The 13,524-nt window shown below is 43.8% G+C and overlaps 1 protein-coding gene across 4 annotated transcripts; it reads left to right on the plus strand.

Moving 5' to 3' along the window:
• The first annotated feature begins 413 nt into the window (after positions 1-413).
• Positions 414-13,232, plus strand: epn3a (epsin 3a). 4 transcript variants are annotated; one of them, XM_037792824.1, is made up of 11 exons: positions 414-708; positions 4,010-4,770; positions 7,398-7,516; positions 8,180-8,257; positions 8,668-8,760; positions 10,123-10,206; positions 11,098-11,194; positions 11,469-11,600; positions 11,690-11,764; positions 11,857-12,090; positions 12,182-13,232. In XM_037792824.1, exons 2-11 carry the CDS (start codon positions 4,173-4,175, stop codon positions 12,460-12,462), a joined length of 1,791 nt encoding a protein of 596 aa, XP_037648752.1. In that variant the 5' UTR covers positions 414-708; positions 4,010-4,172; the 3' UTR covers positions 12,463-13,232. The 4 variants fall into 4 exon arrangements, with proteins under 4 accessions (XP_037648752.1, XP_037648749.1, XP_037648751.1 ...); XM_037792821.1 differs by having other exon boundaries at positions 416-708; positions 11,466-11,600; XM_037792823.1 differs by having other exon boundaries at positions 416-708; positions 4,013-4,770; positions 11,466-11,600.
• Positions 13,233-13,524: the final 292 nt, after the last annotated feature.

Consider the following 13,524-nt stretch of genomic DNA (forward strand, 5'->3'; position numbering starts at 1 on the left):
TTGACAACTAGTCGATTAATCGTTGCAGCTCTGATCCTGTGTGTGATCCTTCAGTGATCACCTGCTCCAATGAGCTCAGATATTCAGTTTACTGTCATAGAGGAGGAAAGAAACCAGAAAATATTCACATTTAAGAAGCTGGATTCAGAGAATTTTGACTTTTTTTTCTACTTAAACCAATTAATCAATTATCAAAATCGATTGATTTAACAGTTGACAACTAATCGATTAATCGTTGCAGCTCTGATCCTGTGTGTGATCCTTCAGCCAGTGATCACCTGCTCCAGTGAGCTCAGATGTTTAGTTTTCCATCAGGCAGTGAAAGGGTTAAGTCTGACTCTGCATGCACCGAGCCTCCCTCCTCCTCCTCTTCCTCCTCTTCCTCTTCTCCCTCCCTCTTCTCTCCCTCTCCATCCATTTTCACTGTGTGTGTTTTTGGGAGGGGGGCTGTGCCATCTGCAAGCCCTGGGCTGGATATGTGATATACACACACACAACTAAGTTTGACAACACAACAGCACCTTTAACGCGTTAGTTCCTGATTCATTCTGAGCACACAGGCTCTGAATACAGGCTGTGTTTTTCTTTTTTCTTTTTTTGAAACTCTGGTTCCTTTCTCTGTCGGAGAGCTCCAGGATATGTCGAGAGGCGGAGGCGTTTCTTCCTCCAGCCGAAATTGGGACCCCACTGACGCGTTATGACATGAAGGTAAGACGGGGAAAGTGGAAGCAGAGCTGGGCTCGATGCGGTTTACTGCTTTTATTCTGTCGAGGTTTCAACTTTTAAACTCGGCATACAATAGCTGAGTCACGGTCGCAGACTTCACCTACCAGATCAGCCTGTTTTGACGCAACGTGCATGAGAATAATGGCTCCACACACTGGCGTCCTGCTGTGGGACAAAAAGGACACAAGTTGAGACCCTTTTACGCGTTTTTTCATTTCCATCCAGCTGTTTTCAGTGTTTTTCCACACACATCTGGAGGGCATAATAAAACCTACCTGGGCGATGCATTGAAGGCCTGATCTGGGAACAGTCTGCTTCCTGTATCCTCCTGGGAACCGAGTAAAAAAAAAGTCTTCCAATTACTTTTTTTGTGTGATTTCCTTTCCTATTTAGGGTTAAAAGAAAATCTCACAATTTAGGCTTTTTAAACTTTATTTTTTATTTACAGCATATCCATTGTAGTGGACCACAGGACCATTTCAGTGTGAAAAGACCAAAAAAAAAAAGAACAGATTATGGCTGTAGAGTGATATTAAACCAAGAATACATTCAACTTGATTAAAAAAAGTAAGTCAAAAGAGTAAAAGGATATGCATGTGGATAAAATGTCCACTACAGAGGACACATGTCAATGGGCTGGGTCTCAGGAGGTTATAAGTAGCCTATAAAGATTTTTGGGCTTATTTTACGCTTTGCTCGATTTTTTTTTTTTCAAACAAGAAAAGAAGCTTTACAGAAGAATTTAATAACTTAAAAGTAGAAAACAGACACCTTGGAAAAGTCAGTCCAGTGTGTCACCATGTCAAGGTCACAAGTTATACTCAGGCTGTGTGAGAAATGCTCATTTTAGTTAGGAAAAGACTTCTGCTGAAGGAATATTTCTGTGCGTAATGCTGCCTCCCTCTCCTCCCTATCAGTCTGAGTTATGTGAGAGTAATTTGTGTCATAAGTTATCTTCATTAAAGGTGTTAGTACAGCAGTAATGGAGGCATCCAGATTGGATTAGAAACCTGGTTTTATTGCCACTCTTTGATCTCTCCTGAATTAAAACCTCCATCTTTCATTCACAGGAAGTTACAGGAAGGACACATTTTAAACCCGCCTATCTGGTTTTATATTTCTCACAGCCGAGGGACCCCAACAGGCATCAGGAGATAATGGGACTGAATGGCCCGCATTAGTCACCACTTGAGATTTAACCTGTGGTCATCTGAGCCATGAGCATTTAGTCTCTTACTGCCACTTCACCATCTATTTACAGCAGGAAGCTAGTATGACTGATATTATACACACGCCGACTTAGTGCCGCCACCTTTTATTCCTAGTATGCCCACAGCCTAAAGAGGTTTTTAATAGGGGCGTAAATCACAAGTTTCAACACAATAAGATATTATATCAATTCTTTGGCTGACGATACGATACTCGCTGATATCACAAAGTCTGCCACGATACGATTTGATTCGATTCAATTCAGGGGCCTGCGATTGATATGAGACGTTATTCCCATTTAACATAATCAGTTACACTAATATCAACTCACAAAGAGGAACTAAAATAGGATTGACAGTTTTATTACTGGGCTCTGTAGGAAGGCGGTGAGCCTGGACAATGACACATTGGAGAGATATATTTTAGTTTACTTCCTTTATTACAATATCAACATGGCTTTATTTTACACACGTTATAAATCAGTTTTGTCATATTCAATATTTCACTGATTCTCTCTAGATATCAAGCATTTTAAAGCTCTCATCTCATGCCAACTTTTTAAAAATATTTTTGAAATGCTTCCTCATGACACAGCACTTGACTGTTAAGTGAAGGGGATTGATCCTTCGTGTTCATGCATCTCAATTCTTAGTTAAACAGATGAGACAGATCTGGGGGTGGAGAGTTATCGGTACAAGTGACTCAGTGTTTCGATAAAAGCAGTCCAATGTCCAGGGCGAAGTGATAAGATGCGGCGCTGTGCATTCAAATTGTCTTGATGTCTTAATGTGACATGAAAAACAGCAAACTAAACAGCAGACGAAAGAAATACTAAGACATCAAAATAAAAGCCGCCATATTTTCCGACGTCATCACCCTTAAAAGAAAAATAAAACTGCTAACTGAATGCAGATACACAATATGATCTTTTTTTGTAACAACTTAATTAATTGACTATAATAGTGTGAAACCCGAAATAGATTTTTTGTTATCTCGGTTAAATAAATGTAATTCATGGTGTTGTTAGATTGCTGCTAGACTGCCCCGTTAATACAGGTGCGGGCCTCCCTTTGTTGTTGGAGAGCAAACAGGTTTTTGACCGCAGTGAAAAAGTTGTTTTTGAAAGGCTAAACGCCAACAAATTGGATTGAAGCATCTTTTTAGATACGTAAATTGGGCTGTGTATTGGCAAGAATCTGGCGATACAATGTATCATGATACAGGGGTTACGATTCAATGTAAGCAAGGCGATATATTGCAATTTTTAAATTTAATTTTACGAAAACTGATATTATAATAAACATACCACCATATGTATAAAATCGGAGTACAAAAATGTAACTTTATTATGCACTTTACTTTAATAACAGTCCCTGTAACTTCCAACATCATTGCGCTACTAAAAATAATCGCGATATTATTGTCTTACAGATACAGACTTTTGTATAAATTATCAGTAAGTGTGTTATTATGATTTTAGTTTTACATGTGCAAATCTAATTTTGACAACCTCAGAGCAGAGAAATCCTGTTGGGCCCAGATCCCAGGTTGGGAACCACTGGACTACTGTATGTGTATCTGTGTAGGAGTTACAGTTTTGCGACGCCCCACTGCTGCTGTGGTGATGTAATCAGGTCAGAATAACAGGGGAGGTGAAACCCTCCCCCCCCTCCCCTTCCCAGTTTCACTCCAAGGTAAAACACATTTCCACACCGGCAGGTTGGGTTGAAGTCCCCTTGGTTTAAACTAATATTTGCTTTTCAGGGAAAGGAAAAAAATATTTTGTCAAATTGAATTAAGGAAATAGCCGTCCAGCTGGTCACCGCTTACTCAGGAGAAATGTACTCATAGAATCTCTTCAAGTTGTTTCAGGGGAAACCGAGCCCAGCAGGTGTTGTGTTTCACATCGCTGGGAGTTGTTTCTCTCTCCTTCCAAACACAATTACTTAGTGAAAAAATGTGTGAGAGTTCAGCTGCAGTGCTGTTAGTAACAGCATACAAAAGGAGATGGTGGTGTGTGTGTTATCTGTGAATATTTGAAATAAGAGTGTTGACATTTATCTTTTCTTTCCAGTAGAAACATTGTGGACGTCACTGAAGTTCTCAACTGGAGGTCGACTTCACTGCATTTTTCCACTGAGCTGATCTCTAACGAGTCGCAGTCGCCTGAGGCAACGCAGTGGGCTGGCCTGCTGTTAGATTTTATCTCTTGCCACCTGTGAAACACCGCCGCCATCATGCAGACTTCATCGCTTCGCCGGCAGATGAAAAACATGGTCAGCAACTTCACGGAGGCCGAGATCAAGGTCCGAGAGGCCACCTCCAACGACCCCTGGGGTCCCCCCAGCTCGCTCATGTCTGAAATCGCAGACCTGTCCTTCAACGTCGTGGCCTTCACCGAGGTCATGGGTATGATCTGGAAGCGGCTCAACGACAGCGGTAAAAACTGGCGCCACGTCTATAAGGCGCTGACCCTGCTGGACTACCTGATAAAAAACGGGTCAGAGCGCGTGGCCCACGAGTGCCGCGAGAACATTTACACCATCCAGACGCTGAGAGACTTCCAGTACCTGGACCGAGATGGACGCGACCAGGGAGTCAACGTCCGGGAGAAGGCCAAGCACCTGGTGACGCTGCTGAAGGACGAGGAGAAGCTGAAGAAGGAGAGGAGCCAGGCGCTGAAGACCAAGACGCGCATGGCGGGGGCCAGCGGCGGCTCAGGCTCCGGGTCGCTGCCTCCTCCGTACCCGGGGCGTCGCACCAGCCAGCCCAGCTCGGCGGGGGTCTACGGGGATGAGCCTGGCAGGTGCAGAGGCTCGCCATCCTCGTTTCACTGTGAGTTAGCAGGAACATCTACACACTTATCTGAATATTTTCTTTGGCATGTGACCTGTCATTTGTCTGGAATGCACACATGACAGGTCACGAGTTTCTCCGATTTTTTTCAATTCATGGAGACGCTGTCAGTCACATATCTCTATACTCTCTGCCCAGTTTATGAGATCTGTTCATCAGTCAGTTCTCACCTGTGGTTTCCCTTTGAGGTAGATTTGAATAACCGCCGCACGTTTAAGCCTTGATGAGTGTTAATGAATGGCTTGTTCTGTCTGTCCTACGGTGTTTCGGCTTCGCTTCACGGTTGGACATCTGCATTCCTGTCATTCTCCTGTTTACAGTCACGTCAGCTAAACTGGATTTACAAAAGAGAGGAGGCCCTGTTTGTGCTTGTCTCAATCTAATGTGAAACCACAACTGGAGGCCATGTTGTTTACTTTACTGTACAATCTCTTACGCTACTGGTCAGGTGGCCTGATAATATACGACCTGAGTGATCCTTCTGTGAGAGTGAAGGACATCTGATGTCATTGACTTATCAACTACTGTCAACACCCTTGAAAAACATATTGTGGAGTAGCTGTGTGTGGTAGATGTGGTATGACTGGTGTATACCATATACTTTGTGTGGTCTGTGTGGTGTTTATTAGAAGGTGTTATTCAGCAGCAGAGCTGTGGCTTCATGATGTCTGAGGCCTGTTTCATGCTGTAAACAGAGACGTGCCCACAGCTGGTATCTGTTTTATTTCCAATAATCCCTCAAAAGTCCTTTTCCTCCAATAATACATTTTCCACTTTATTCAAGTTCCTTGCATACTTTTCTGGGTCGGAACGTGTGCCAGTGGAAACATGTGGCGAACAGTTACCACGTCCACGCATGGATGTACTGTATAAAGGGAACTGGATACAGAGTTGGAGGCGGGGCCCCATTCATTCCTATGAAAGCTGCTCAGTGGCGTATGAACGACTTCCGAGTGGAAAAGTACCCGGGTCTTCCGGCGATCTTCCGCATTCGTTGGGCCCATGGAGCAGGCTAAGTAGCGTCCGCTCGGTCACATGGCTCGGTCACTGGGTCACGGGGCTTGCTAACTCCGCCTTGCAGTCCTCGCTCCAGCCTCAGTCCGGGTCTCATTCACATGAACGGAGGAAGGGAAATAACTCTGGATTCAGCTATCAGTGCATTTTACAACTTTTAGGACCTAATGATTTAAATAAGAGCTATTCAAGTGTTCGTACTGGGAAGTTGATTCCCCTAAAAAAAACAGACAGAAATACAGACGTCTCTTTCCCAATGTAAGTCTACGGGAAAAAGTATTTTTTGGGCCCAATGGCATCACGTGACTGAAACGGAAGTTGTAGTACCGCCGTTTGGCCACTACGAAAATTGCGCTCTTCCTGGGGGCTTGCGTCCACGAAGGAGCATGGTTTACAATACGCAGTAGGGCTGCACGATTCTGAGAAAATATCTAATTGCAATTAATTTGACTAACGTTGCAATTGTGATATGATTTGTGATATTTGAGAGAATTATATTTTTTACATCATTATTTTCATTTTCATAGAAAAAAAACATTAAAGTGATTATAGTGTGATTTTTGCGGGGATTTGTACCAAACAAAGATTTTTTCTTCAGTCTGTAGAATATGATGACGTCTCTACAGCACCACAATAATAAATTTAAAATGGCATTTTTTACACACATTTCACCTTTAACAAATATTGCGCCTCCTGCCGTTTGAAAACTGCAGTTGGCCATATTGCGATTTCGATAAAATTCTGATTAATTGTGCAGTTCTATACGCAGAAAAACATATACATGCTAAGTTTAAATCCTCAGTTTATCAGACTGAGGCATCTCTCAGGCTGGAAAACCATAACAATTTCACACTCTGACAATCATGGCGAGTAATTAGAATGACTTGGTCTTTATCCAGAAAGGAAAACTTCCAGAGAGACCCCACATGTGTGATGTACATACAAGCTTTTTTATTTTTTGCAATTTCCTTGCTCTGCCCTGGCTGGGTGGATCTCTCGGAGATTTGGATGGTTGGATGGTGTTGGACAGAATGCTGATGGATGGCGTGGGTGGGGGTCAAGAGGTTGCCAGCAGCTAATTGCCAACACGCATTCCAGCTCAGACGCGTGATATTGAGGGGCAGCACACTGGAAATGATTGGTTTCTGAGACCCGACTTTGCCAACGTGTGGCCTACTTCCCCTCTTTTAGCCCCGTGACCCACAGCCTGATACCCAGACTGGTATACTGCCAGCACCCCCCAAACATCCCCTCCTCCAAACCTGGACCTGAGTCCTGGAACCCACCCAGAGGATTCAGGGGTAATAAGGTGGGCCCCACTCCAACCCGTCCATTCCTCTGCCCCTCCACCACCCTAACTCTCCACACAGGCGCACCATTGTTCTCAGTGCAGGCAGGCCGTGGCAAGCGATGCCAGCGAAGGCCCTAAACAACGAGCAGTGGAAAAAAAAACATTAACATGCACAAAGAGTGCCAGCTCTTTTCTGGCTTTAAAAATCAGCCTAAAGTGTTTCTCTCTTTGTTTTCCATCTGTTAATGTTTCTGTCTACGCTTAACACCCAATCCTCCCTGCTCTTCCTCTGTCCCCGTAGCCTCCTCTTCCTCCCCTCGAATTGCTCCAGACATGGAGCAAGCTCGGCCCACCACCAGTGGAGAGGAGGCGCTGCAGCTGCAGCTGGTCCTGGCTATGAGCAAGGAGGAAAGTGAACAGGTACCTCTAACACACACGCACGCACGCACGCACGCACGCACGCACGCACGCACGCACGCACGCACGCACGCACGCACGCACGCACGCACTCACGCACACACACACACACACACACACACACCCACACACACACACACACACACACAAACCTCTCATCCCTACAGCACATGCGCCTGACAGAAAGAGGCTATTTAGCCGCCCTACTGCTGCTGACATGACATGTTGTAACGCTGCAGTAAAACATTAAACACACACATTCGCAAACACTATCTGTCATGGCGGGTGAAGCACTCCTAGTCGGCCACCATTTCCCAGAAAGTGATATCATCAACTCTGTCTCTGATGTGGTCAATAATGGCTCTTTGACGAAACGGTGTGCTGAAGAGTGAGGAGGCTGCGAGTGAGAGAGTGAGAAGCCAGACAGGATGTGTGCATTGATCCACTCCTATAAGCATCCACAGCCCGTCCCTGTCTCTACGGCAAGGGCAGCTGTTGCCCTCTGTGATTCTGCTCGGCTACTATGGGAATATATTATAGTGCACAGCTGATACTCCTCTACTCTAAATCACCTTAAAATCATTAGATTTCTTTAAGAATCACTCAAGCAAAATCAAGCTTCCCTTTTGATCAGTCTTCTTCCTAATCCTTCCTGCTTGACCCTAGCGGCCTCCTACAGTGGATATGGATGAGCAGACCCAGCTCCAGATCGCTATGACACTCAGCAAGGAGGACACCCAGAAGGTACAAGTATGCTGGGACACAGGGATGACTCTCCCTTTGCATCCTTTGCCTTCTATAGCACATCTCCTGTTGCCAGTCTGGGCCCTTCTGAGAAACAGCTGCATGTACTACTCACTCTCCCTCACTTCTGAACAGCAAAAGGACATGTAACTTTTTCCAGCGACTAATCCAACGAGGTTTCATCCTTCTGTTCCACTAACCATTAAATCTCTCCTCGTAGTTCAGTAGTGTGAGATACTCATGTCAAACACTCTCCTGTTGTGGTGTCAGGGAAAGGGTTTGACCCTTTTACTCTGCCGGGACACCTGTAGAACTGCATGCAATGCACTGTGAGTTTGTCTGAGCATTATTCACATTTTTGTTGACCAAATACTGACTGCAACTCCCTCCCTGGTTAACCTCCCTCACAGCCGGTCCAACCTGCACCACCCGCAGCACTGGATATGGATGAGGACACCCAGTTCCAGTTAGCTCTGAGCATTAGCAAGGAGCAGCACCAGCAGGTAGGGTTGCTGGGAGTTACTGGGGGGCAAAGAGGCACTTTTTGTTTTGAAGCTGCTAGACTTTAAATAATGTAGTGTGTTCCTACCTTTGATTTGTTTTATTGTAGTAGGTAATCATCTCCCAATCGATCTTTCGGAGGTTGTAGCGGACTCAGTTTTAAAGCTAAGTTAAGCTTTGAGCTAAAGTGAAGAAACTGGCATCATATGAAACTAGAAAACCTAATGAATCTATCTATTGGTACCAACCATGTCATACTAGCTTGTCGCGAAGGAGGCTAAATAACGCTCCAAACGTCGTCTAAAAACTGTTATGGCCATTTTCAAAGGGGTTCCTTGACCTCTGACCTCAAGATGTGTGAATGAAAATGGGTTCTATGGGTACCCACGAGTCTCCCCTTTACAGACATGCCCATTTTATGATAATCACATGCAGTTTGGGGCAAGTCATAGTCAAGTCAGCACACTGACACACTGACAGCTGTTGTTGCCTGTTGGGCTGCAGTTTGCCATGATATGAGTTGAGCATATTTTTATGCTAAATGCAGTACCTGTGAGGGTTTCTGGACAATATTTGTCATTGTTTTGTGTTGTTAATTGATTTCCAATAAGAGTATTAAATACTTGACAAATCTCCCTTTAAGATAGACAGATAAAAAATACAAGATTAATTTGCGATTAATTGCAATTAACTTTGGACAATCATGTGATTAATCACGATTAAATATTTGAATCGATTGATAGCCCTAATAAAAATATTACTGCGATATCTATAGAAAATTGGAAGTCCAAAAACATAATAATGCGATCAGCGTTTTGTCTCTTTTTTGGCAAATGAATTACACTTAAACTATGAGTATAGGGAGGTGGAGAGAGAGTCTGTAACCATAACTGTACAAAAGCATGATTTAAGAGGCGCTGGATTATCATATGTGTATTATTAACATGATATCAATATTTAAATTTTTAAATATAAAGGTTTTATCATCAATACCGGTATATCGCGACACCCCTAAAACCTATTACTCTGCTGCGTTATCTCATGCAACATTTTTACTCCACCTCTCTCCCTGTCTGGCTCTCTTTGTCTTTTTCCCTCTCTCGCTCTGCCACAATAGAGCTGCTCTGTTAGAGATCACACCGATGCTCTGCTCTCTCCTCTCTCTGACCGCAGAATTTTCTGGTTTGCACCCATTGCACCCATCTATAACTGGGTCATACGCTGCCTAGGAAAAAACACAAGCTGGCTTTTGTGCTTGTGAGCAGTTGCTGAGAGTCATAAATATAGTATGATGTAACAATATGGGAACTTTGCCGGAAGCTGTCATGCCCAACGGCGTCCATGTGTCTCTTATCTGTTGACAGGAACAACTCAGTCGCCAAGGGGAGGAGATGATGCTCAAGAAAGCTCTGGAGGACAGCGAACGGGACATGAAGCCTAAAGGCGGGGTATGAAATGTTGGGCTATGGGATATCTCAATGGGGGCGATGAAATATGACCACACATTGTCGTTCACAATGTTTTTTCTCATGCAAGGACCAAAATCTAAATTATTAATGCCTTATGATAATGATAGGCAGGTTTTACATCTCATACCTTAAAACACACTGTGAGAATCCCAAACCTGATTTTTTTATTTAATTCACTAACAAAGACCATGTAAGGTCATTTGTAAGGTATAAAGTAGTTTATTTGAATGGCTAGAGGATTCAGGAAAGACTGAATGAGGGTCGTGTACGGTGGGATGGTTGGGTCGAGACTCAGGGTGAGGTCATGTCTTGATCATAGACTGTATATAAGAAAGGGACGTAGTCACCGTGACTTCGCCCGTTAGTTTGTGGACTACCGTTTTGAAGCCTCGAGTTCAGCATTTTAGCCGTCGCCATCGTGTTTTTTTGCGTTTAAACAAGACGTCATTTGTGATGTCACAATATACAATATATACACCATAAATGTAAACATTCTAAATGTGTCCCAGTTTATATCCAGTTGCAGTGTATTTGAATGACATCAGCTGACAGGAAGTAAACATGGACCTAAGCTGTTGCCTAGCAACGTAATTCTGTTGAAATGAGCTAAAATGGAGCGTTTGAGATAGAGGGTTAATACAGGGATATTCAGTCAGAAAGTATGAGACAAATAAAAGTTTTTTGAACATTACAGCATGTAAACATGTTCTAGTAGAAACACAAAATACAAATACAGTGAACCTGAAAATGAGCATAATATGGGACCTTTACATTCAACAATCACTTTGTCATTGATTACAGAACTATCCCTATGAGTGTTGAAGCAAAATATTAAACTGACACAGTTCTTATTCTTGTTTTTGTGGTCAGACTGCCTTCATGGACCTGGTAGATGTTTTCCAACCGCCTCCTGGTGACCCCCGATGGAATAATGCAGCTGCTCGTCCTGGTAGCACAGACCCCATGGGTGAGCCTTGAGTTACCTTACCATGATCAAAACAGGAGTGTTTAAGCACCAAGTTGTAAATAATATGTAGTGAATTAGAGTCATAAAATGTGTATTCTTTGAGGTTAGAAACATTTGCAGCCTGATTCATTTCAGGTGTTTTCAGAAATGGATATACCGGACAGTGTAGTGTTTGAAACAAACCTCCTCATTCATGTTTACAGTACAGTTTGTTCTGTTCACATGCTAGAACAGGAGCCTCTCTCTCTAATTCGCCTCTCTGTTACTAAAGAAGGCAGCACCTCCGGAGTAGATCCTCCCTGGATGGCACCGCCTCCCCGCAGCCCCCCTCCACCATGGGAGCCCCCATCTGACCCCTGGGACGACCCGCACAGCAACCGAGAATGGGCCTTCCCTGCTCACACAGGTGACACGTGCACTCATACAGCTCAGCTAAACAGGAGAAGCTACATAAATTACATATCTAAAATAATAAATAAAATTGTATTTTTATAGCCGCCCTTGGGGTTGATCCATTTTCAGCGCACGGAGCTGTCAGGGAACCTTCTCCCCGAGCTGGAAGCCCCTCAGGTAAACAATACATTTATTTTACTGCTCTCATTGTGGTTCTGTGCATCACACACACTTGCAATGTCAGAACTCGTTCTTTTTTCCGCTGTTAGACGGGGATCTGTTTGATGATGAGGCCATGGATGGAGGTCAGATGAACGTGAATGGGCGAGGGGACGGCAGTCCTGAGCTATTCGACCTGTCACGTCTCGGAGATAGCCTGGCTGCCTCCAGCCCTCGCCGGACACCTGAGTCCTTCCTGGGCCCCACAGCGGCTTCCTTGGTAAACCTGGACAGCTTGATTCCAGTGAATCCGCCACCCAAGATCATGAACCCCTTCCTATCAGGTATTTACGTATGACAGTAAAGTTGGTCTGGATCCCGGTCTCAGAGGGTTAAAGCAAACCTAATAGTTTTCTGTTGTTTCTTTAGGTCTAGGCCTCACTGCTCCTTCGCCCAACAATCCATTCCAAACTGAGCAGCCCAAACTAACTCTGAATCAAATGGGCTCGGGCTCCATCTCTTCGGCTCCCCAGGGCACTTCTCTTCCGTACAGCGCCTCCTTGCCCCTGCCTATGAGCCACCAGCCTGCCAGCCTCCCTTTGTCGATGACTCACCCCACCCAGTCTGGTCTGGCGACCCTTCCCGAGCCCTTGTTGCCCTTCTCTTCAGGCAGCACTGACGGATCACAGGCTGCACAGCAGAACCCTTTCTTATGAGGACCAACTCAACTGGAGACAAAATCTAAGAAAAAAGGGGAATGCCATTAGGTTATTATGCTCTTCAAATATAACTAACCGCAGACTGAACTTCAGCCCCAAGGACTTGTATGAAAACCCTGTTCTTAGTTTTTATATTGTGTTATAATACAGTAACCCTTAGATTGATGCAAGCTGGTTCTGCTCTTCACTACAACAACCTGTCCCGCTCCTCTTGTCATGAATGCAGTATAAAAAAGATAACACCTTTGTATCAGAAACCATTAGTGTCATGTAAACCTTCTTTAAGGCCATAACTTGTTGAATTCAGAAAAAAACATACACAAAAGCACAGTTTGATAATATTGTGTTGTCACTTCACTTAGCCACAATTACCAGGCAAATGTATTACGGCTTTTTCAAGTAGTCAACTCCTGCTCACTCAGCTATTTGTGTGATTGGCTTACTGCTGCTGTCATATACAAATATAAAAAATAGATTTCTCATAAGGGACGAGAGCTAGAGACCTATCCGGTTCTTGAAATGTTGCTGCATCAACACGGTTAACTTTGTGGAACTTCCGTTGGACCAGAACTGATGAGAAACATCAGTGTGTACATGATTTTACTAAAGTGAAATGAATTGCTGGGGAATGAAATTATAGTTTGGGGAGGACTGGAAGTGCTTCAGAATTCACTATAAGCAAGGCAACATTAGAAAATGTATGAATCATGAGTTTTATTCATTGCTTGTGAACCACTGACTCATCAAATATAAGGGTATAATTGGAACACTGCTTCATTCTTCAATTGGTTTTGTATTTTCTCATTTCCTGTGATATCATTAGATGTAATATGAAATCATCACAACCCAGGCACACACCCAGTACCACTTACAGTATTTGTTGTGCACTTTATGCCCCCTGCTGGTAGTGACTCATTGCCACTATGCTGCATCATTTACAGTAATCACTGTGACCAGCCAAGCTCTGACTCTAACATGTTTTTCTCACACTTAAAGTGGCAGTAGGTAGTATATTTTTGGCATCAATGGACAACATTTCCATTATAACCTTTCAGCATA

The sequence above is a fragment of the Sebastes umbrosus genome, chromosome 14 (assembly GCF_015220745.1).
Source record: "Sebastes umbrosus isolate fSebUmb1 chromosome 14, fSebUmb1.pri, whole genome shotgun sequence".
Classification (NCBI taxonomy): domain Eukaryota; kingdom Metazoa; phylum Chordata; class Actinopteri; order Perciformes; family Sebastidae; genus Sebastes; species Sebastes umbrosus.